This window comes from Podarcis muralis, chromosome 8 (assembly GCF_964188315.1).
Source record: "Podarcis muralis chromosome 8, rPodMur119.hap1.1, whole genome shotgun sequence".
Lineage (NCBI taxonomy): Eukaryota > Metazoa > Chordata > Lepidosauria > Squamata > Lacertidae > Podarcis > Podarcis muralis.
Window position 1 is genome coordinate 80,235,389 of NC_135662.1, and position 24,930 is coordinate 80,260,318.

Below are 24,930 nucleotides of genomic sequence, written 5' to 3' on the forward strand. Positions count from 1 at the left end.
ACCTGTGAATAAACAAGAGCTGTTTGAAGAATTGCTGTGTCATCTGATATGTTCACCCACAACTTAACAAGGGGCACATAGGATTGCAAACACACTTGGTCAGGAAACAGGCCCTGTTGAAAATAGTGGGGTTTCACTTCTCTTTTCTGGGTTGTGCTGAAAACTATCCGCATGCATCCCCCACTACCCCCCAAAATTATCATTCCACAGCCCTCCGTTGCCTCATCTTTGACAGAGGTGCAAAGGGCAGCAGGAGCTTTTCTGCAGTGGCTCCCTGCTTGTGCAATGCTTTCCCTGGGGAATGTAGCCTGAGGCCTTTATTGCAAGCCTTTAGTCACCTGTCGAAAAAACCTTTCTCTTCAACCAGGCCTACTGACAATCTGGCTTTTAAAATGTGGGAGGGGTGGGGTGCGGAGTTTTTGGTTGAGGTTTTTATTATGTCTTATTATTATTTTTGTCGCAGACTGCCCTGAGATGAAGGGCGGTATAAAAACTAAATAAACGAACAGGCGAATAAAGTCTGGTTCGTTTCTCTTGCTTGGTTGCGTGTTTTGTGTTTGGTTTTTCTGTGGCGAGCTGTCAAACTTCCGAGGCCAGGAGCCGGGCGGCCTCTGAGGCACCTCGGCTGCTCCTTCCCTCAGCGCCGCCTCATCCTGCAAAGAAGGCCGCTTCCTCGCTCCGGGCCCGGCGGCGGCGGCGGCGGGGCGGCCCTTCCTCCTCGGGTCCCGCCCCGCGCTCCTCAAGCGAGGCCAGCGGCGGCGGCGCTGCAGAGATGCGGCGGGTCCGGCGGTCGCGGGTGTCCCGAGCGGGAGGGCCTCTGGCTTTGGCGGCGGCGGCCCTGCTGGTGGCGGCGACGGGGGCGCTGGGCTGGCTGTTGCTGTGGCAACGCGGCCTGCCGGACTCGGAGCTGGGCGAGGCCGGCGGAGCCGCGCTCCCCTCGCAGCAGCAGCCTGCCGAGCTCGCCCGGCGGCTCCTGCGCAGGCCCGTGTACGACAAGCCTCCGCTGGGCAGGGAAGCGGAGCTGGGCGAGCTGGGCCGGCCCGTGCGCCTGGAGCTGAGCGCCGCCGAGCAGCGGCTCCAGGAGGAGAGCATCCGGAGACACCAGATCAACATCTACCTCAGCGACCGCATCTCGCTGCACCGCCGCCTGCCGGAGCGCCGCCACCCCCAGTGAGTGAGGCGGAGGGAGGGCGGCGAAGGGACGGGCAGTGCCCGAAGGAAACAGGGGAGTCGAGGCGGGGGGGGGGGGGGCAGGGGAAAGCCTGGATGGTCGTCTGTCAGTATATGATCTAGTTGAGATTTCTGCGTTGCCCGGGGTTGGGATAGATGACCCTCAGGGGCCCCACCTAACTTTACCATCCCGTGATTGCACTGGAGAGTCTGCTTCCTCAGGTACCTGAAATGGCCACCTTACTTAGAGCACAGGTGTGTGTGTGTGGGGGGGGGAGGTGAGCTCCAGACAAGATTTAAACCAGTGCTCTTTCCCCTGGGGGTACTCAAGGGTACTCAGTACCAGCATTTAAATTATTTATCTATTTTGTTTTAAAATTAAAATTTAACAAACAGATTTCCAACATGCACCATAAAAACAAGACCCCAAAGGATCTCCTGGACTTCCCCCACCTCCCCTTTGTGGGTCCTCTTGTTAATCATCCAAATCTTTTGCATCTCCATTGTATCCAAATTTCACCATTAGACTTCAATTGTTATTACAATCCAACTAACGATTTTAACAGTTTGCAATTATTTTTAAAGTAAGTTATTAATTCCCCCCCCCCCCCGTTCCCCATTTTACCCATACAGTGGTACCTCGGGTTACAGACGCTTCAGGTTACAGACTCCGCTACCCAGAAATAGTACCTCAGGTTAAGAACTTTGCTTCAGGATGAGAACAGAAATTGTGCGGTGGCAGCGGGAGGCCCCATTAGCTAAAGTGGTGCTTCAGGTTAAGAACAGTTTCAGGTTAAGAACGGACCTCCAGAACAAATTAAGTTCTTAACCTGAGGTACCACTGTAATGTTAAAAGTGCAGCACTTACTGTAACAACTTCACATTTTTTCCTATTAAAAAGAAAGAAGCACTGAGTAAAACCCATTCAGAGTGGATATGAGCTACTGCCTGTCTGGGGAAGTGTTTGCAAAACAAGATTGTACGGTATAGTGTACATGAGTGCCTAGGAGAGAAGGTTTGCTTTCGGTAGCAGATTCATAGGGGCCCAGCTATACTCTCCAGTCGTAACAGTGCATCGTGCTTGAGTTTTTCTCCCACATTTTAAAATCTCCCCTCCTTAAACTTGGCCTGCCTACTGCAACTCGTCCCCTGCCTTACAGGTGAACATATGGCAATCTTTCCATACAGTTGTGTGCAAATATTGGCGTGTTACTGTAAATACTATGTCAGAAGAGGAACAGAGCAGGCAATTATGATCTCCTCCGAAAACAGGGAAACAACATTTGGAGGGGGGGGGGAACCTGTGGCCTTTCTTTCAGTGCCTGTTCAAGTCAGAATGGGATCATGGTGCAGTGGGGAAGCTGTCACCCACCAGATACAAGGTTGGTTCATTGAAAGACTTCTGTCTGTGGGTATTTAATCCATCTAGATTCACCTGTTCACTTCCTGGAACAGTGCACTGCCTCATCCTAGGTGCCCTGGAAGGGTTTGTCCCATACTTTTAGAGCCTGTGTTTTCATACATATAAAAACAAGTCACTTGTGGCATAAATAGCTAGAATAGGGTTACCAGACACCCCCGGTTCCTGGGGACAGTCCCCGGATTTGCAAATCTGTCCCTGGACAAATTCCATCCCTGGAATGTCCCCAGATTTGCAAATCTGTCCCCGAGAAATGTGGCAGCGGCAGCCTCAGAAGCCCGGAGCCAGCCTGGTAGCGCAGTTGGCTTTGGCTGGCTTCAGGAGCTGCTCGCTGCCGCCGCCACTGCCAAAGGAGAACGGGACGTCTGGTGGTACAGATCTCCTGCCCCCTTCCCCCTTTGTTTTGACAGATTGAGGGAGGCTCAGGAGTCGCGGGCGGGCGGCCATTGCCCATGAGGGGCTCAACGCGCTCGGTTTATCTGCCGGGCAAGGTGCAAAGCCCTTTTTTTGCACCCTGTGAAACATAAGTGCACAGTTTTTTAAAAAACCGGGCAATGGCCGCCCACCCACGACTCCCAAGCCTCCCCCAATCAGTCAAAACAAAGGGGGAAGAGGGAGGAGATTGGGGGAGGCTCAGGAGTCACGGGCGCATGGCGCGCCTTTGCCCAGTTTTTAAAAACTCTGCACATTTATGTTTCATAGGGTGCGAAAGAAGGGCTTTGTACCTTTATACAATATGCATGTGTGCTTGAGCCCAGGGTCTTTTGCCCAGGGCACCATCCCCACTACTGACTCCCTGTTGCTACTCAGCTTCAACAAAACAAAACAAAAGTGTCCCCGGATTCATTGAAAAAAATCTGGTAGCCATAAGCTAGAATGCATATGAAAACCCAATCCTTAATTAATTGGATAATTCAATACATAATGCCTACCTATGTACAAATGTCATGGTATGTGGTACCTGTGGCTGGAAGTTAATGCAACCAGCAAACTCCACACCAGAAGCAGTGAATGGGACCTGTGCCAAGTTAGCTTTAATGTAAAGGGTCACCTCTTTGAGAGCATCTCCACTTGAAAATTGTGTCCCAAATGAAGATGTTTGTAAGTTGGTGAGAATGTTTGTAGCCTCTCAAAATCATTGCTGCTTCCAGTTCTGCTGCTGCCCAACCCGTTTCCCATATTTTCTCAGGGAGTCCCATCTCTCACCATCATCCTGCTGCTTCCCCAATAATTATCCAAAAATATGTGAGTACACACAGCTATATTGCACCATTTTTGGAAGTTTGATATCATGTTAAGATATTTTGGCCATGATCATTATTCAGTTGAGCACTTTCTTTGAACCCAGTCCTACATGTATAGTTAACCAAACTTGTCACTGTGGCTGCAGTCCCATGCTTAAGATCACACAGATAGTTGCTTTCTTTTTATTGCTGCCTGTTCTCAATCAGGCACAGTGGTAGCCTTTGACAATATTTTCTTCCTGGAAGTTTTCCAAGCGAGGCACCCTCAACTGACTTAAGCCGGATGTAGTGCCAATCTGTATGCTAGCTGTTCATAACCCTTTCATTTTTGCCTCCTCAACCTGTACAATAAAGTGCCCTGTACAGTACACATAGACATTGCCAATAGCTGCCTTATCATGTTCATTTCTGCTTGTTAGAGGAAACTGAAGTCTTTTATTTACAAAAGATTCTAACAAGATTGCTCATAAGAAGAAAAAAATAATACTACACTTTACTTCCTGGACTAGAGAGATTGTAAATTGCTGACGTTGCAATGTCTGTGAGTGTAGCGTAACTGAATGGTGTATATATTTCCACCACACAGGTGAAGCTCAGTTTCTGGTTATACACCTGACTATTAGCTACTAATAACTTCTCAGAAATTGGTTTGAGTATCATGCAATTTTACTGTGTTAGGGAACTTGAGAAAGTTATCAGCATGATGAAATTTTCACCGCAAAAACAATCATTTGATTTGGCCCTTGAAGGGAGCAGCAGGAGCATTGGTGAGCAAAATGGGAACACCTTTGGGTAGGAGAGAGGTGTAAGTGAATGATCTGATGAAATATATTTCCTAGAAACCAGAAAATTGAGCAAGTGAATTTTATATGAGCTGGCTGTGATTCACCTTGGTGGGGCAAGGAAGGGAAGTCTTCTGAAGCATTCATGTCTAATGTCCTACAGAACCTCAATCAGGTAGTTTCTTCATAGCAGAATGAAGACAGGCAGTAGATCTGGGTAGCCAACTGGATGGCCTCCCGATGTTGCTGGACTACAACACCTATCATTCCTTCCCATTGGCATGCTGTCTGGGGTTGATGGAAGTTGGAGTCCAACAACACCTGGAGGTCACCATGTTGGGATACTTCAGGTCAAGATCTTGACATGGTGGCAACATAATGACTTTTACTTTAATTGCCTTTGGCTCTGTAGGTAAGTCCCTGTGCCTGGCATTCTCCCAGTTTGGTAAACGAGGGAGATAGAAGAGTGGGTGACAATTGCCTCAGTAATTCGTTGTAAGGTTTTAATCTATTCATTGGTATAGTTAATTGAATATCACAGATTTTCAAAGCTGATATTTGAACTGCTTGAATAAAAGAGAATGAAGCTCAAATGAAAAACACGTGTGAATCTGAACAGTTACTGCATTCTGTGAAAATATGCTTAACATTTAATAATAATAAACCTATATGGTTAAACTCTGCAGATATTAAAAATAAGCTCTCACTGATCCAACTCTAATTGATGTTTTAGAAAAGATATTTACATGCAATTACTAGCAGCAGAATTGGGAGTGGGATGGTATTTGCAAATAATACATCATGAATAGGTGGTATTGACACTTGGATATACATTCTAATGTGTGCTTGGAAGTAGCATTGAATTCCTTAATATAGTTAATGTAGTACGGAGCGTATCACAAACTGGATGTTATTCCTAATGGAGTTGATACGCTCTTTGAAACTGCAAGATGAAAATCTAGGAGAAATTACTTCCTTGCTGCAGGTCCTACTCTGCACACTTACGATACGTATTTGTGTATTCACCTCACTTCTGCATAAATTGTTGGGCAGAGTATTGCTTAATTATGTATCTGATTTTTCAATTAAAATGTATGCTTTTCTTACAGATGCAGAGAAAAGAAGTATGATTATTATAACCTTCCAAAGACTTCTGTCATAATAGCTTTTTATAATGAGGCTTGGTCAACGCTTCTCAGAACAGTTCATAGTGTTCTTGAGACTTCTCCTGACATCCTTCTGGAAGAAGTCATCCTTGTAGACGATTACAGTGATAAAGGTAAGCAGTGTCTCCACAAAGCCCCCTGTTGGCACAGGGTTTTCTGTGAAATGAGTAGGGCATTTAGTAGCTACTACATCTGGAGGCAAGTGTAGCCCTTTTAGGATATAATTGGTGTAAGAGTGCAACTTGGCAGGAAGTATTTCCAAGGAAAAACATAGACTGAAACTGGCTTGCATAGAGATGTGTTGTCAGTGGCTGTATTGTAATGTTTGCTCTATACGCCTGAAAATTACTTCTCAGTAATCGTAGTGTGAGTATCTCGTCAGTATACCACAATGTTGTTTATTTCCCACCTCTCTTAAAATCTTGACGGACATGCGAGCCACCACGCGATGTGGAGACTTGACTAATAATTTTTGGGAATGGTTTACCAAGCGACGGAATATTGCACAGGTTGGGATCCCCAAGAATAAAAAGCTAGGCCGAGGGAAACCTAGCAGGCAGGGCCTGATGCACATAGGTAGGCAAGCTGCAGTTCAGTCACGCTGGTTCAAGCGGCAGCTGTACTCATTTTAAAAATGGCTTGTGTGATGCTTGGCTAAATTACTTACCTCTCATCCCAGCTTACTCAACAGAGTGGGTTTGAGGCGAAAATGCTGCTCTGAGCTCCTTGGTATCAAGTGTATCAAATACAGTAGTACCTCAGGTTACATACTTAATTCGTTCCGGAGGTCCGCTCTTAACCTGAAACTGTTCTTAACGTGAAGCACCACTTTAGCTAATGGGGCCTTCTGCTGCCTCTGTGCCATCGGAGCAGGATTTCTGTTCTCATCCTGAAGCAAAGTTCTTAACCCGAGGTACACAGATAGTCATTCCTCCTCTTAAAAAGATTAATAACATAATGTTATCTTCCATGTCCTGTATGAGGAGATCACAAAGAGAGATGTAAGCATATGGGTGATAACAGAGACACTGAAAGGGAGGCACACAATAGTTCAGAACCATTTTGAGGACCATATCTGAAAAACAACTGAAGTGTTTTGTATATGTAGTAAACTATTTTATCTTGATTTTCCATTTTAATCCCCCAATGTGGATTACAACGTATTTTAAATCTATAACAATAAAATACAGTGGTACCTCGGGTTACATACGCTTCAGGTTACAGACTCCGCTAACCCAGAAATATTACCTCGGGTTAAGAACTTTGCTTCAGGATGAGAACAGAAATCGTGCAGCGGAAGTGCAGCATCAGCAGCAGCAGGCCCCATTAGCTAAAGTGGTGCTTCAGGTTAAGAACAGTTTCAGGTTAAGAACAGGCCTCCAGAACGAATTAAGTTCTTAACCCAAGGTGCCACTGTAATTGAAACAATAAAATAGTAAATGTAATAGCAGTCTTCAAAGGTAATAGAATATTGAAAAACCTTTTAAGACCAATACAGATCTTTAAACCTGTAAATTACCATGAAAAGGCAGGGCCTGCCCAATACATTTTGACACCTGAGGCGAACTACAAAATGGCGCCACCTCCCCCAGCCAGGGAAGAAGGGGTGAATGAAGATCTAAATTGGGAACAAGGGGAGGAAGGAAGATCTACATTGAGAACAAGGTTGGGAGGAGACTGACAGCGCCTCATTTTCATCAAGAGCTGGCTGTAGATGTGGCATTGGTGGGGGCGCAAAGGAGGTGGCAGATGCAGTCTCTATGGAGCACACTGCAGCCATCGCTGCCACTTTAGCAGCAGTAGTGGGCGATACATTCCTTGGAGGCCAGATCTTCTGTTGCCTCACATTGCCTCATGGGTGGGCCATCTCAGTGAAAAGAGGACTTCAAAGTCCTCAAATTTAATGCCAGATGAGCAGATAAGCAGAGTGGGTTGATTAACTAAGGTACTTGCATCAAGAAAACCCAATCTTGGATGACCACCCACACAATCTTAGAAGGTGGGAACACCCAGAGCCAGACTTCCAATGATGATCTCAAAAACCAGGCAGGTTTTAATGAGTACAGGCCGTCTTTAATGAGGCCGTTCAGAAACCCTGATTGACATTAAGTTGGAATACCGTATGTTTAGGTCAGCATCTTGGACGCTGCGCTGCTCTGCTTTCAGAGGTGTGGCAAATGAACATGCAAGGTAGATATTTTTGGTTGTGGCATCACAAATCTGGAACACCCTCCCAAGGGAGGTTCATCATAGCTCACTTTTTGGTGAACTGAAAATGGATTTCAACACTGAATTGCTGGATATGTTTTGATGAAAAGCCGTTTTGCTAGCAGTTGCTTTGTACGACAGCAGTTCATTCATCTCTTTTTTACAGAGCACTTAAAGGAGGCTTTGGAAAACTATGTGGCTAACTTGCGCAAGGTACGGCTTATCCGGGCAAACAAGAGAGAAGGATTGGTTCGAGCAAGACTGCTGGGAGCTTCTATAGCAAAAGGGGATGTGCTAACCTTTCTTGATTGCCACTGTGAGTGCCATGAAGAATGGCTTGAACCATTATTAGAAAGGTAATGTTCAGTCAAATACTTTCTGTATGCATTAAAAAAGTGAGTGGCATTTGATTTTCATTTTGTTTCTCAGCAGTAGCAACCAGAGCCAGAGTATTTGCCTCACATTCTATATTTTCTGTTCTTCTACCTGCTATTTTAGATGAATCCAAATAGTACTTTAAAAATGATTTAAGACATTCTAATTTCAACAAATATGTGTTGGTTAGAACCAACGTAAATAATGTGTAAACCTCCAGTACTTTACTAAGATTCATGTAGCTGCTTTATGCCTGCCCAATGGGATTAATATATATTTCAACCATAGATTGCCATAATATAAACTGCTTTTGAAAATCCCCCACAGTTCAGAAGAAATTGCCATGTATCAAGGAAGGACATCTGTTTAAAAAATATAAGCTCTAAATCCCTTGGATTCATTATTATTATTTTTCCTTTCATTTCTACACCACTTTATATTTTTAAGAAAAAAATCTCAAAGTGGTTTACAACCTAGGTTAAAACATCAAATAAAACAATTCAGAATAAACTATTACAGAATAAAGTAAAATATAAAGTATAATTTCAAAGCAACATAATTAACAGAAAACTAAAATATTATCTTAAAAACTTCAAAAGAAAACATTACTAAAGAAAGTCAAATATATACATTTAAAACATCATAATTAGCAAAAGAACAAAATATTATCTTAAACATAGAACATACCTGCTGCTGTTGCTGCCAGCACTCCAATAGCAGGACTGTGGATGACCTGGGTCTGCAGTAAGAATCAGCCAGGATGGTTTCTGGCCTCCTCAGCAATCTCAGTTTTTGTAGCGGGAGTGAGTCTGGGCTGGCTTTAAATTGATAGGGTTTACGTTTGTAGATGAAAAAGTTGTTTATTGGTATGCCCTCCTTTTTTCAAAATACATTTTGCTTATATTGAGATGGTGCCGCTGAGACTGACTGACTGATGATGATGTGAGTTACTTTCACATTCTTGCAAGATGGAGATGTTGTTGTGGGATTTTTCTAGGGTATAAAGCAATGAGAATAGTGAGGAAAGAAAATGCTTGATGGTACACTGTGTTGTGTAATGTGTTTCTGACAGCCAACACAAAATACACGTGGCCCAATTTGCACATAACAGCAAGCCAAAACGTGGCGAAGCATGAAAAAGCAAACATGCAAGTGCTCACAGCAAAAAATCACGGCCAGTTCACTCATTTTCCACTCTGCTTCTATGTGGTGTCTTCCACAGCCAGACCATGAGTGGCAAGCATTAAGTGAACTTTGGCTACAACTTGTAGTTTGTCTGGAGCAAGACAAACCATGAGTCCAGGTTTTGATGTAACACTCAGCAAAACAATGCTTAGTTCTGGGCAGTGCAGCAGCAGCAAGACCAGAGGAGGAGCAGAGCAGACACATGCTCTCTTAGTCACAGTTTTGCTTAGTGATACATGCAAACTGGCCCCTTATGTATTTTGCGGTGTCATAAATGCATTACGCGGATGGCGCTGTGGGTTAAACCACAGGGCCTAGGACTTGCCAATCAGAAGGTCAGCGGTTCGAATCCCCACGACGGGGTGAGCTCCCGTTGCTCGGTCCCAGCTCCTGCCAACCTAGCAGTTCAAAAGCACATCAAAGTGCAAGTAGATAAATAGGCACCGCTCTGGCGGGAAGGTAAACAGCATTTCTGTGTGCTGCTCTGGTTCGCCGGAAGCGGCTTAGTCATGCTGGCCACATGACCCGGAAGCTGTACGCCGGTTCCGCTCCCTCGGCCAATAAAGCGAGATGAGCGCCACAACCCAGAGTTGGCCATGACTGGACCTAATGGTCAGGGGTCCCTTTACCTTTTTAAATGCATTATACAAGCACTGAATACCATCAAGCATTAAGCCATAATAACTTACTGGCAACCCCTCTCCCACATACATTAAAAGCATACTTGTGGTATAAGACTAAGATTATTCTTAACACCAAAATGCAAGGAAACCCACAAATGAGCACAAACCCCGCTGTCAGAAGTTGTGGTTCTGCATTGTGAATGAAAGAATAAAAAACGAGACCTCTAAAAATAATTCGGGGAAGTGGAATTTTAGGCAGAACACTTGCCTAAACACCAAAAACAATATGAAGATGTGAAAAACAACATGTAATAATGCTTGGAATGTAATTAATATTTAACGGGAAACATTTTGAAGGGTAAACTTATGACTTTATTTAATAATTTGAACAATTAGGTTATAGAGGCCTATATTGCCACATTTCTTCAGTTCTTTTGAAGTAACAAAAGGCATGCTTATCAATTTTAACAGTGTGGTTAATCCACCAGATGGCAGTGTGGGGCAAGATTTAGACCGAAAATGAATAATTTCCCTCAAATTTTACTGCAGTCTGTTTATTGTATATACACTGTATGTAGTCCTAGCAATGATTCACATGTTTCCTGATCTCACTTTAAAAGATTGTTATGAACTGGTGCCTCATGTGGTCTCAGCTGCAGCAGCCTCCATAACTTACCAGCAGCGGTGCAAACTGCTGCCATAGGGTATTCCTGCATAATATTAACTATACTATTATATATTTTGGCCCAGTCATAGCTTTTACTATCCTGTCCTCAAGCTGCTGCTCTTCCACCCTTGCAAACCTTGCTTATAAACGAATTGACTGCACTATTGCAGGAGTTCAGGACATGCCGTTTTCTCTTGCAAATGACCTGATATGACTCAAGGGGCAATTAAAAATTAGAAATGGGGAACAGGGACATAGCCGGGTGCATTGACATTGTATAAATTGAAATAATTGTGCCAACTCTCTCCCCAGCTTATGGCATCACAGTGCACACTACAGCTCATCATGGTTGTTGCTTTCAGATGGCCAGTAGGGTAGGGGTAAAGGGAGAGCTAACACATTGTAGATCATGTGTTGGTGCAGGTTTTCATCTTTTGACTGCTTGGCTTTAATATCTGTAAGTAACCCACTCCTGTAAGGGACGCGGGTGGCGCTGTGGGTAAAAGCCTCAGCGCCTAGGGCTTGCCGATCGAAAGGTCGGCGGTTCGAATCCCCGCGGCGGGGTGCGCTCCCGTTGCTCGGTCCCAGCGCCTGCCAACCTAGCAGTTCGAAAGCACCTCCGGGTGCAAGTAGATAAATAGGGACCGCTTACTAGCGGGAAGGTAAACGGCGTTTCTGTGTGCGGCTCTGGCTCGCCAGAGCAGCAATGTCACGCTGGCCACGTGACCCGGAAGTGTCTGCGGACAGCGCTGGCCCCCGGCCTCTTGAGTGAGATGGGCGCACAACCCTAGAGTCTGTCAAGACTGGCCCATACGGGCAGGGGTACCTTTACCTTTTAACTCACTCCTGCTATTAAGTTTCTCTTGCTCTCCTTTCCTTGTCTTCTCTGACTTCATCTCTTTTCTCTTCTTTGGCTGTCTGGCAACCAGCCTACACTTTGCCTATCTGCCTGGATTGTGGCCATCTCACTGACAGACCCAGTCAGGAAAGACTGGTCACTGAACTCTTGAAGCTCCTTGGAATGGAGAGTGAGTAAAATGAGTTTGCTTGTGCTCTGTGTGTGTGTGGTGGTTCTGTTGTGCTTCAGCTTTGCCTTTGTATCTGTTTTGCCATGCCTTTTTTCCTTATGCTACCATCACTTTCATTGAAGAAGATTACCAAAAGACTTTGTAAAAAGACGCTGTGAAGCAGTTAGATAAGCTTCCCCCCCTCTTTTTTGTTGTTTGTATGTTTAAGTTGCTAAATATTACCTCAACTACAAAGAGGAAAAATCCTGACTATGAATACAGTGGTACCTCGGGTTAAGTACTTAATTCGTTCCGGAGGTCCGTACTTAACCTGAAACTGTTCTTAACCTGAAGCACCACTTTAGCTACTGGGGCCTCCTGCTGCCACCGCGCTGCCACTGCGCGATTTCTGTTCTCATCCTGAAGCAAAGTTCTTAACCAGAGGTACTATTTCTGGGTTAGTGGAGTCTGTAACCTGAAGCGTATGTAACCTGAAGCGTATGTAACCTGAGGTACCACTGTATAACAACTTTACATTGGCAAAGTAAATATATGAACATTATGATGCAGATTTGTTCTGTTCAACTGAACCTGGTATGGTTTGGCACAGAGTGAAACCATTTTTGTCTCTAAAACCACCATGGATGGTTTTCTCATTTCTCATGGGATGTTGTTAATGGGGAGGAAAGGGACAAAAAGAGGTTATTCTCAAGCTCTCTGGTGGTGACTAAACTCTAAAAAGTCTCTAGCTGTTAATTAGAATACTTGTGCTAATTTTCCCTATCACAGAGTACAGTTGTTAAACGTCAGTTGTCGAGCCTCATCTGCAGTTACTGCATACTTTGTCTAAACCAGGCACCCCCAAACTCTGCCCTCCAGATGTTTTGGGACTACAACTCCCATCATCCCTAGCTAGCAGGACCAGTGGTCAGGGATGATGGGAATTGTAGTCCCAAAACATCTGGAGGGCCGAGTTTGCGGATGCCTGGTCTAAACTAATGGATAGTTCCCTAATTATTCAAGCTGGCTGCTGAATTGATTAAGCTTATGTGACTTATTTAGGAAGCTGCCTTACACTGAGTGCAACTATTGCTCCATCTAGCTTTGTATTGTCTACAGAGACTGGCAGCAACTGTTCAGAGTTTCAGGCAAGGGACATTCCCAGCCCTACCTAGAGAGGCTGAGGATTGAATGCGAGACCTTTTTGCAAGCAAAGCAGGCATGCTTCCTCTGAGGTATGCCCTTCCACTTCAGCTACATCCCTTCCCCAAATATATACTTCCTGGTATTGAGGCAGTCACATTGCTTTAGACTAAAGCCAGGTTCTCGGATTGTGGAGCAAAATCCTTCAGTAGGTTTCAAGATACTTGCAGTAGTTTAGGAATGATGGTTAATGTTGGAACTTCAGAGTGAACCATGGATGTCAGAAGACAAATGGCAGGTGGGCCTTTTTCTCTTCTTGGTGAATGTTCTCTTTTGCTTGAGATGCTATGAGGGAACTCTGCAAGCAATAGGTAGGGGCAGAAAATGCTTAGTTGTGCTTTGGTGTTAATTCTTAGAGCAGCTGGGCAAAAGAATAAAGAGGATGGGGTGAGGAAGATAAAGGACAAACACTCCTGCTTTGTCTTTTTAGACAAAAATCCTTAATATTCCTTCACTCCCTTCCATAAATCCTCATGCCACCAGTAGGCTGTATGTTCTCAACTGTTTTACACACCTGTTTACATTCATCCATCAAACAGAAGTTGGACCAGAAGGCAAAATAAGTACAGGAAGGGGATGGATTCGAGAGGTTTCAGGGAAATTGAGCTAGCTTATGTTTACTTATTTTTTATTTTAAAAAGTTATAAAAGCTTCCTGCCGCACAATGGAAAATAATAAATCATTTAACTTATAAACATACGTACTCTAGTGTGCTTCCGTAATGTTGTTTGATATTTCTTGCTTCTGTGAACATCATGCAAATATTATTTCTTTATTAACTTACTTAGAATTAAAGAAGAGCCATCAGCTGTTGTCTGCCCTGTGATCGATGTGATTGACTGGAACACTTTTGAATATCTGGGAAATCCTGGGGAGCCACAGATTGGTGGGTTTGACTGGAGACTGGTCTTCACCTGGCATGTAGTACCTGAGAGGGAACAAAAACAGAGGAGATCCGAGGTTGATGTCATCAGGTCAGACTGATTTCTACTTTCTTTGAAATATATTTTAAACTGCTAAACCCATTGGGCTGACTAAACTGAAATTTGCTTCTCAACAAGGATTCTGAATGTTCTATCTATAACACATAATATAAATGTGTAGGTTGTCATATAAATTCTGCTTTTAAAATCACATATGTAAATCTTCCTCTTTCCTCATTTGTAAACATAGTTTTATACTGTACAGTTCTCAGAACACAGAGAGATTAACCAGTGGTAGTGGAGGTGAGAAGCCAGTACATATATGTTTGTGTATGTGCGTGTGTTACACATCAATCGGCCACAAAGAGAAGATCAACCGCTGTTCAGTTCACAAGGCCATGGCAAACGGAATATTGGTTACAAATGCATTATGGCATATCTGGAATGGGTTTTTCACAGTCATCTTCACTGAATACTAAAATGTTCTTTCCAAATTACCCTTTAACAGGGTTGAACAAACTCATTCAGAAATAGTATAGTGGTACCTTGGTTTACAATCATAATCCGTTCCGGAGGTCTGGTTGTAAACCAAAACAGGTTGTAACCCAAGGCATGCTTTCACCAATGGCCCCCCCCCCCCCAAAAAGAAGAAGGGTTGTAATCCAAAAAAAAGGGTTGTAATCCAAAGAAAGGAACACACACTTCTGGGTTTGATGTGGTTGTAATCCAAAACGGTTGCAAACCAAGGTTCCACTGTAATGCAAAATCTTACTTCTATGTGCTGGTAATTTGTACAGGATTTAAACTCCGCTTTCCCCTTTACAGTTAAGGTAGTTGCATTCTACTTTCCTCCAGACACCAACAATTAAAGAGAATTATGTACATGTTAGTTTTTTGGAAGGCAGTGTTCATTTCTAACCCAAAGTATTAAGAGTATTAATAATGCACTGAAGATAGCTATTCCTAGTGCAAATTCAGAAATGTTAGAGCTAATATGAAATAAGTTTAGTCTTGACCTATCTCCATGGGATTAATTTTACACTGAAACAATAGGTTAAGATGTATTGGTTACTAGCGGAGAACAAGCTGGAATGTCAAGATTTCAGGAGATAGTTAAGAATAACGTACGGTAATTCTTCTTTGTACTTGAAAATTAGAGCCACTGTGCAATGGAAGTTTTGTTCCTATCTGATGGCCCAATTCCCGAATGAAATTGTCAACAAGTGTCAAACTAGGATTTTGGAGTACCTGCATCTCCAAGCGTTGTGGTGACCCAGTTTACACATAATAGCAAGCCAAACAGTGGCTTTGTGCGAACAAACAAGCGTGTGAGTTTCCAGAGTGATGATTGCAGCCATTGTGCTCCTCCCCTGGTACTGGCTGTGCCATGCTACTCAGGGTTGTGCTATGGTTTGGCTTCATGTTACATCCAAACCCAGACTCATTCCTTGTGTGGAGTGAATCAAACCATGAGCCCAGGTGTGACGTTAACATATGAGAGTGCTGGAGGTGAAATAGTTAAACAAGTTACCCAATCAGAATCCAGGGGGGGGTGGAGTCAGAGGGACTATCAAACCAGCTCTGGGAGAGGCGAAGGGGAGTTCGTTGGGAGTTGGATGGTTGGTTCCCATGGGAGTGAATTGGGATAGAGTTTGGGGGTAGGTTGAGTTAGTGTAGCGAAATAAGGAACAGTTAGAAGCTAGGAAGACAAGTAAATATCTGAGAGGTGGTCTAGTGCAGTGTTTCCCAACCTTGTGCCTCCAGCTGTTTTTGAACTACAACTCCCATCATCCCTGACTAGCAAGACCAGTGGCAAGGGATGATGGGAATTGTAGTCCAAAAACAGCTGGAGGCACAAGGTTGGGAAACACTGGTCTAGTGAGTGAGAGCAGGTAGCGGAAGTTATAGGTCTGGATAGGCAGCCCATGATTGTAATTGACTGAGACCGTTAATGAAACCACACGCTTGTTAAAGTAAAGGTAAAGGTACCCCTGCCCGTACGGGCCAGTCTTGCCAGACTCTAGGGTTGTGTGCTCATCTCACTCTATAGGCCGGGAGCCAGCGCTGTCCACAGACACTTCCGGGTCACGTGGCCAGCGTGACAAGCTGCATCTGGCGAGCCAGCGCAGCACACGGAACGCCGTTTACCTTCCCGCTGGTAAGCGGTCCCTATTTATCTACTTGCACCCGGAGGTGCTTTCGAACTGCTAGGTTGGCAGGCGCTGGGACCGAGCAACGGGAGCGCACCCCGCCGCGGGGATTTGAACCGCCGACCATGCGATCGGCAAGTCCTAGGCGCTGAGGTTTTACCCACAGCGCCACCCGCGTCCCCACACATTTATTTATGCAATAAATAAACAGAAGTTTCTGTTCCAATTTAACCCTGACTGGACTCAGTATTGTACCAGGTAGGGCCTGGGTGGTGGCAGCGAGAACTAAAGTGGTGGCACAGGGATCAATAGACGGTGAAACGTCCGGGGACCCTGTGTGATCGCCACACCAGGTTCAGACATTAATGCTAAGTCAAACCATGGCTTAGCCCTGGGTAGTGCAGCAGCAGCAGCAGGGCCACAGTCTGTGCTGTAGGAACCTGCTCATTTGCACTAAGCCGTGGTTTTCCCTAGTGTTGCATCCAAAGTGTGAGCAAACTAGTTCAAAATAAGTCTATAGGCGAGGATGTGCATGTTCTGAGCAGGTGTCTGGAGTTACTGCAGGGCTGGCTCATCAATGAGCAATGTGAGGCAGTCAATTCAGGGGGCAGATCTGGCTTCCTCCATGCGTGCCTGCCACCATGGCTGTGTGCCTGGCTGCTCCGTTTTCTGCCTTGACCTCCGCACCACTGGCTGCTGCTGAGGAGGAGGTGGCGAAGGGGGCAGCCAGGTGTGGAGGAGGCAAAGGCAGCACATGTGTGTGGAAGAGGCAGTGGCAGCAAAGTGGGGAACATTTTCAGCAGCTAAATATCCTGGGCTGGCCCTGCAGAACTGGATCTCAATCGATGCAAGACCAGCATATTGAACCATGGAATTAGTATTTAGCCAGTTCTAGATGGGACGTGGGTGGTGCTGTGGGTAAAAGCCTCAGCGCCTAGGGCTTGCCGATCGAAAGGTCGGCGGTTCGAATCCCCGCGGCGGGGTGCGCTCCCGTTGCTCGGTCCCAGCGCCTGCCAACCTAGCAGTTCGAAAGCACCCCCGGGTGCAAGTAGATAAATAGGGACCGCTTACTGGCGGGAAGGTAAACGGTGTTTCCGTGTGCGGCTCTGGCTCGCCAGAGCAGCGATGTCACGCTGGCCACGTGACCCGGAAGTGTCTCCGGCCAGCGCTGGCCTCTTGAGTGAGATGGGCGCACAACCCTAGAGTCTGTCAAGATTGGCCCGTACGGGCAGGGGTACCTTTACCTTTACCTTTAGATGGAGTTGCACTGCTCAAACAGAACCAAGACCATAGGTAGGGGGTGCTATTACGTAGATCCAGCCTTGCAGGAGACGTAGTTCTCAAAGTGCCTTTTAATCAACTTCTGTTACATGTGTCAGCTGCAGTCCTTCTTGAAAAGATATCATGCCACTGTTTTCCATGCCCTGACAACATCCCTGTTAGATTACTGTAATGTGCGCCAAACAGAATTGCTTGCTCCCTTGTAACACCTTCAGCAGAGGGATGGCTTTAGGTACCCCATCATCAGGGCTGTCAGGGAGAGGGCCTTCTCCTTTGTGGCATCCCATTTAGGACTCTTCTTCACATCTATTTGTCATGTGCCTCCTTTGCGTGTATTTAAGTGCCAAGTGAAAATGGTTGTTTGTCCAGGGATATAATGCTATGTAATCAATCTTGATTATTGGCTGGTTTGTTGTATGGATTGATGTAAGATACTTTGGGGGACATGGCTGAATAACAGAGTAAAAGTAGATTAAATAAACAAGGTAATAAATAAATAAAATTTGAAACATTCTTCAAATTGATACCGAATTATTTAACATGCATTATTACTATACCTTTCTGTTGCTTAGAAGTCATTGGTTTTCTCATCCTTCCCTTAGTAGAGAAGTAAATAATTATCCCCCCTCTTCCTTCTGAGATTCTTTTGAAAACGTTTGAAACTGTCAACCTGCTTTCTTTTTCCTCAAATTTTCTTTCTTCTCGGCTGAGCGTGCCTGTTTCCTTAACTTTCCTTGTATGATTTGTAGCTCTCTGAAACATTAAGAACTTTTCAACATCCCTCTTGAACTAGAGTACCCAGAACTGCTTTCATTTTTAGTAAAGACCAAAACAAATAGGCTTTGATTACTTCAGCTGCCTCTTTATCCTCACTGTGCCTTCTTTTGTATTGAGGAAATATCCAGTGTTGTCTTTGTTTTCCATTTCCTTTTCTAACATATTTAATACAAATTCCTTTGTGTTGGTTGTGTCTTTGTCTATCCTGCAATTCATTTAGTGCCTTCTTTTTGGGGATTTAGGCTGTACAGTAATCCTAACTCCGCTTACCTGGGAATAAACCATTTTAAATTCAGCAGAACTTACTTCTGAATAGGCATGGTTAGGATTGCACTTAAAGCCTTTTCTAGGAGCTAATGTGGTGTAGTGGTTAGAGGGCTGGACTGTGACCAAAGCCAGTCATGATGGTCATCATGGGCTAATAATTTTGTCTATATCTAATTTACTCATAGGATCATTCTGAAGGTTTCTTAAATGTTAATTTCAAAATATATGTCCCGCCTTTCTATATAATAAAAGGCAGCTTAAAAACAAAATAAAACAGTACACTGTGATAACAATAAATAACAATGGGGGATAAAATGGAGGGCATTCATACTAGATATGCTTTATCAATACAATCTGCCCTTTTCGCTCTTGGATCTGTCACATTAGCTTAAATTATTGTTTTTCTGGTATCTTCACCCTTCTCTCTAAATGAGTTTTGGTGTCTTGTATTTGTAGTTTGATCATTAAACAAAAAAGCCCGCTAGCCATTTTGGGCACAGTGCTACCTATAAATCAGAGGGTGTGAAATATACTCAGAGTCACAAAGTGATTTCATGCTCTTTATTCAGCTCATAGTGGTGAGGAGGAATGAATGAATGTCCCCTCAAAGTAACTGCTTTATATACATTATTTACACAATGGGCTGCACATGATTGGCTAATTCCGGAATTCTACTGTAAGCCAATCAGGTTGTGGATTCACTTCTATCTGGAGCATGATTGGGTAGTTCCTGCCAACCAATCATACTGCTGCATTGTTCTAGGACCAATCAGACTGCTGCATTCTGAATCCTATTGTTCTAGGACCAATCAGACTGCTGCCTTTTGGATCCTATTGTTCTAGGACCAATCAGACTGCTGCAGTTTGGATCCTATTCAACTCAGTACATAACAGGGTGGCTGGGAAACCCCTTTCATTCCGAGGTCCACATTCCCTCATGGGCAGCCTTCCAGGGGCTGCATACCAATAGTGTGTGTGGCCAAAAATATACAATCCTCAATCCAGACAAGCAAGAGTTCAAAGACACATTCCATCCTAATAAAAATCATTAGAGGAGGGTGCAGGGCCTGTGAGGGGCATGGCCTACATAGAGTCCTGAGGGCTGGATAGAGAGAATGAAGGACCACATTTGGCCCCTGGATCCAAGGGTCCCCATCCCTCCTGTAAATTAGCTGTGAATGTGCTTGGTTTACAGAGGAATCCTAACAGTGTCTACTGAAAAGTAGGTCCTACTCAATGCAGTAGGACTTTCTCCCAGGTAAATGGGGTTAGGGTTGCAGCCTTAATCCTTCTACTTTTCCTGGAGGTCAGTTAGAATTTAAGTAATACCATTCAGTAAATGTATGTGCAATAACATTCCAATGTGCCATCAACTCTAATGTGCAGCTCAATTTTTAGAACCTTGAAACCAAAAAAAGTATTTGCTGGAGAATGTAAATGTGCCATCGAATCTAATGTGCACCTTAATTTTTGCAACGTAAGTTGGCCAAAAAAGGTGAGGATTAGATTTGAGTAGATACAGTATATGTGTGTACCTTATTTCAAGAAGATGTCTGCCTGCCTATCTATCTTTATCTATCTATCTATCTATCTATCTATCTATCTATCTATCTATCATCATCTATCACAGCCTTTGAACCCTTATTCTTTGAAAGTATTAAATAATGTGGATTTATTAGCCTAGTTGTAATTGAGCAGCCTGTGAAAGCAGAATGTATTTTATCACACACATTTCTTGAAACCAAAACTTGTCTTGTAAAATGTTAATATCTCCCTCCTTGTTTTCTTGGTAACGTATGAATAAGTTGCATTCTGGGCCATGGACATTTTTTGTAAAAGGCGTACCATTAATAATATGGCACTGATACGTTGAGCCACATAATGATGCTTGTTACAGAAAAACAATGTGTTCCCTAATGTCAGAGTTACTTTCCTCTCATAGGTCTCCTACTATGGCTGGTGGGCTCTTTGCAGTCAGTAAGCATTATTTTAGCTACCTCGGCTCTTATGACACAGGAATGGAAGTCTGGGGAGGAGAAAACCTTGAATTTTCATTCCGGGTAAGTAACGTTATAGGAAGTAGCCCTGAAACATTCCTCTCCACGCAAATCTCATTAAGCTCCTTATGTCTCCTGCATGAGTAACTGTCTTTTAAAGGAAATATGCAAGTAGTGTAGTGTAAGTTGTTAATCAAACCAGTCCTTGCCAGTGCTATTATGAATACAAAGCCTAGTTCATTCTCCTGAGCTGCTTCTGTTATCCAGAACTAGGTAGTTGTAACATTCATATTTTGTAGTCCAGTGCTCTGATGGATAACTAGCTGGTGATTCCGTAGTTTCAGGCAAGTCCTACCAAACGTTAATGGAAGTAAAATTGTACTTGCTATGCCCCATATAAGGAAAATAAAGGTAAAGGTAAAGGGACCCCTGACCATTACGTCCAGTAGTGGCCGACTCTGGGGTTGTGGTGCTCATCTCGCTTTATTGGCTGAGGGAGCCGGCGTACAGCTTCCGGGTCATGTGGCCAGCGTGACTAAGCCGCTTCTGGCAAACCAGAGCAGCGCACGGAAACACCATTTACCTTCCCGCCGGAGCAGTACCTATTTATCTACTTGCACTTTGATGTGCTTTCGAACTGCTAGGTTGGCAGGAGCTAGGACCGAGCAACGGGAGCTCACCCCGTCGTGGGGATTCGAACCGCCGACCTTCTGATTGGCAAGTCCTAGGTTCTGTGGTTTAACCCACATTGCCACCTGCGTCCCTAAATATTTTCCCCCAAAGATGAACATATTCCCTACTTAAAATGAATGGGACATAAACATACAAGCTTTCTTTGGACTGGGGTCTTTGGGTTTTGTATGGGTTGTAATGTCTAGTCATACGCGTATGATCCATAACTGCAAAGTCAATTCTTCTTGGTAGCACCACATGCTATTATCAAGCTTGGTTATATGTAAATAGTGTAGGTTGCATGGCAAAATACAGTTCCTGACTCCACGTCACTGTTTGGAGAATAGAGCAACATCTGAGAATATAGATGTCATGCTAAGTATGGAACTTGTAGATTAAACTTCCCAAAACACTCTGTACTACATCTACCTATAAAGAAAACGTACATACTGTAATGCTTCAGTCTAATACCGCTACTTAAATTATATACTCTTTGATCTTAATATAGTATCTAATTGAACGGATCTAATGCACAAATGAGCCAATAATTATTTCATGCTGTGAAATGCCCAGGCATTTATTCTATCCTCTTAGCTGAAGTGTCCTCCGTAGCCACCCGCTGACTCCGTGTATAAAATACATTCTTCAACTAATTACATCCTGTGTAAAGATACTCAATGACTCTGCCCATTTGTCCTGTTCCTTAAAAGTTAAGGCCAGTGCATATCTGCTCAAAGTTCACAAGGAAGAAATCCAAATGTAGGAAATATCAATGTTGTATGCTTCCAGTAATAATTGTGCTAGACTGTTGACATAAGGTACTTGCAATATTTGATTGTGTTCACATGGCATGAGGGATCAAACTTTAGGCAGATTTTTAGGGGAGGAATCATAAATATTGGGTGGTATTAAACTAAGTTGAATAATAAATAAAAATATTATTATTATTATTAAGTTCTACTCAGAGTAGACCCACTGAAATTAAGTTAGGTCCATTAATTACAATAGTTCTACTTAGTTGAATACCACACATAGAATAGATCTTGAAATATGCATGGAGTTAATCTAAGCTACAGAGGCTGACACAAAACAGAGCTAGCCAGAACTGGTAATGGAAAGAGATTCGGGAAGAAGTGTGGCAGGAGTATTTGCTCAACTTCTGAAGCATTACCTTGAGCTTCAGTGGTACAAATAGCTTCTTAAACAGCTGCTGCTTAAGCCAGTTCATAGGATAGGGCTGCAATATTGCATGCATATAATACAGGCTGTTTTGTTTGTTTTTCTTTATTTTATTTAGATCTGGCAGTGTGGAGGAAGCCTTGAGATCCATCCTTGTTCTCACGTGGGACATGTTTTCCCAAAGCAAGCTCCCTACTCAAGGGCAAAGGCTTTGGCTAACTCTGTCCGTGCTGCAGAAGTGTGGATGGATGCATACAAAGAGCTTTATTACCACAGAAATCCATATGCACGCAAGGTAAGCTTACTGTTCAGATCACTTTTCTGAGGATCCTGTCACCTAAATTTTGACTCTAGAGGGAAAAGGGGAGAGGTAAGGCAGCAAGGGGTATTATTTATGCCAGGCACATAATTTGAATTGCCTTGGTGCATGTCTGTTTTTGTAACAGGCTGAGAACACAGAGCACTTTTTGCAGGGCTGTTAATCCATCTCACAAAAGTGACAAAATTCCTAAAGGATGGAAATGGTCTCCAATGAAGTAGATCTACTAGCACAAGGACTTACGGCTGTGCAAGGGAACTTTCCTTTCCTCCCCACACTCTGCCTCCCTAGATCTGTTCTGATGTTTTCCCCAACCCCCCTGGAGCAAATTTGGGGAAGGTGCAGAGGGAGAAGACAGAGAGGGGAAATTCCATTGCACAAGTGGAAACCCGTGCAGTAGTGGATCTACTTTGTTGGATACTGCCCCTTAGTGTTTTGCCAGTTTGAAAAAGAATAGGCTGCATAATCTTAATAATTATAGGTTAGCTATCCTGACTAGAATAACTGAACTGTTGATAAATACATAACTCTACATTAAAGGAAAGATTTTGATGGTAGAATTATAATTATTACAATTATAATTATTGCCAATCAATGTGGTTTCAGGATTAGTATTACCAAATACATTTATAATCTTGAGAAAATGTGATCAGTTGGATAACTATAAATAGTTGGTTCTAGTACAGTGGTGCCTCGCAAGACGAAATTAATTTGTTCTGCGAGTTTTGTCGTCTTGCGATTTTTGTCATCTTGCGAAGCACGGTGTCGGAAAAGTTTTGGAAAAGCTTCAAAAATCAGCAAAGTCTTCAAAAACCTCAAAAAAGGCTACCACACCGCGTGCTATGAGTTGCTCCTCGAAGTCAAGTCACAACTGTACTAACGGTGTTAAGAAAAAGGAAACAAACTTGCAAGACGTTTCCGTCTTGCGAAGCAAGCCCATAGGGAAAATCGTCTTGCGAAGCAGCTCAAAAAACAAAAAACCCTTTTGTCTTGCGAGTTTTCCGTCTTGTGAGGCATTCGTCTTGCGAGGTACCACTGTAATCTGATTTTCATTTAGAAGAGATAAAACTTAAGAAGGATCGCAGGAAAAAGGATTACTCTGGTACCCAATAGCTCCTGGTGGCATTACATGAAATCAAGAGGGTCCTTCTGCCGGGACATTTGAGGGTTTCTAATTCAAAACTCCATAGGCTGGATCTCTGCTACCATCAGGTAGTCCTACAGAAGGGAGAGGCAATTTTGCCAAAGCCGCCAGTATCCTCAAAAAAGCTGTTCCATATGGTTAGAGAACCCTCTGAAACAGTGTGGGAGGTAATACATGGAGCACTAGGAACGGGGAATTGGCAAAAATAGCTTCCTTCCGTCCCCACCTTCTGCAGCAAGAGCCTCCACTGGACCTCTGTCTCTTCTGCAAATGGAAGGGGAAACCTGCATCTAGTCCAGTAGGTTTATTAATGATTTTGAATAGTAATATCGCAGACGGTCAAGGTTACAGCTGGTACTAAAAATGTTGGGGCTAGGTTGGGATATGATTAAATAGATACCAAACAATCTGGCTCAGTTAATGGGCTGGATACAATCAAATACCACACATTTTTAATGAAGGTAAGAACACAAACTCCCTGATCTAGAAATCTGTAATATGTACTGGTACTGCAGATAAAGGGGGATTATGGTGTTTGTACTGAGTTACCTTTGTGAGACTTCACACAGATTTTGTCTGGGTTTGGGTCCTTCACTATAAGCTATGATGCTTGCCTATAGGGAATTTTGCTGGTAACTAACCCTCTTTCGATTGTGGTCATACCATAGGAGCCAACCCCTAGGGGCTGAGGTCCCTTTGACCCCCCCCCCCCAAAATATTTGAGGGGACCAGTCCCTCCCCAAGTTGAAGTGCATTCCCATTCAAATAGTGTGTGGGGGCCATGTCATGTGATTGATTAATTATGTAAGGCAGGGCTTACCTCCCCCCAATATTTAATTCAAGCTGGTATCCGTGGGTCATACTAAATATGGTCTTTGCTCTATCAGGATAGTATTAGGAAATAGTGTTTGAAGTTCAGTGACTTCCTGTGAACATGTGCATCAGTTTTATTGCAGTAACAAAACTAAAATTTGGATGTGAAATCAGAACATCCAAGTAGAAAAAGCATATAGAATATTAACTTAATGATGTTTGTATGTTGATGTCCTATTTTGACCACACTTTAAAAGGCTGAAGGAGGAGGGGATTTACCGTATTTTTCGCTCTATAAGACGCACCAGACCACAAGACGCACCTGGTTTTTGGAGGAGGAAAACAAGAAAAAAAATAT

The 24,930-nt window shown here is 43.7% G+C and overlaps 1 protein-coding gene across 1 annotated transcript in view; it reads left to right on the forward strand.

Moving 5' to 3' along the window:
- The first annotated feature begins 639 nt into the window (after window positions 1-639).
- The window catches only part of GALNT12 (polypeptide N-acetylgalactosaminyltransferase 12), a 36,464-nt gene continuing 12,173 nt past the window's right edge, over window positions 640-24,930 (forward strand). The window contains exons 1-6 of the mRNA XM_028737977.2: window positions 640-1,170; window positions 5,726-5,895; window positions 8,157-8,346; window positions 13,839-14,024; window positions 20,391-20,508; window positions 22,415-22,591. Of these exons, the coding sequence (XP_028593810.2) occupies window positions 773-1,170; window positions 5,726-5,895; window positions 8,157-8,346; window positions 13,839-14,024; window positions 20,391-20,508; window positions 22,415-22,591 (1,239 nt within the window). The 5' untranslated portion in view covers window positions 640-772. The remainder of the gene's footprint in view (window positions 1,171-5,725; window positions 5,896-8,156; window positions 8,347-13,838; window positions 14,025-20,390; window positions 20,509-22,414; window positions 22,592-24,930) is intronic.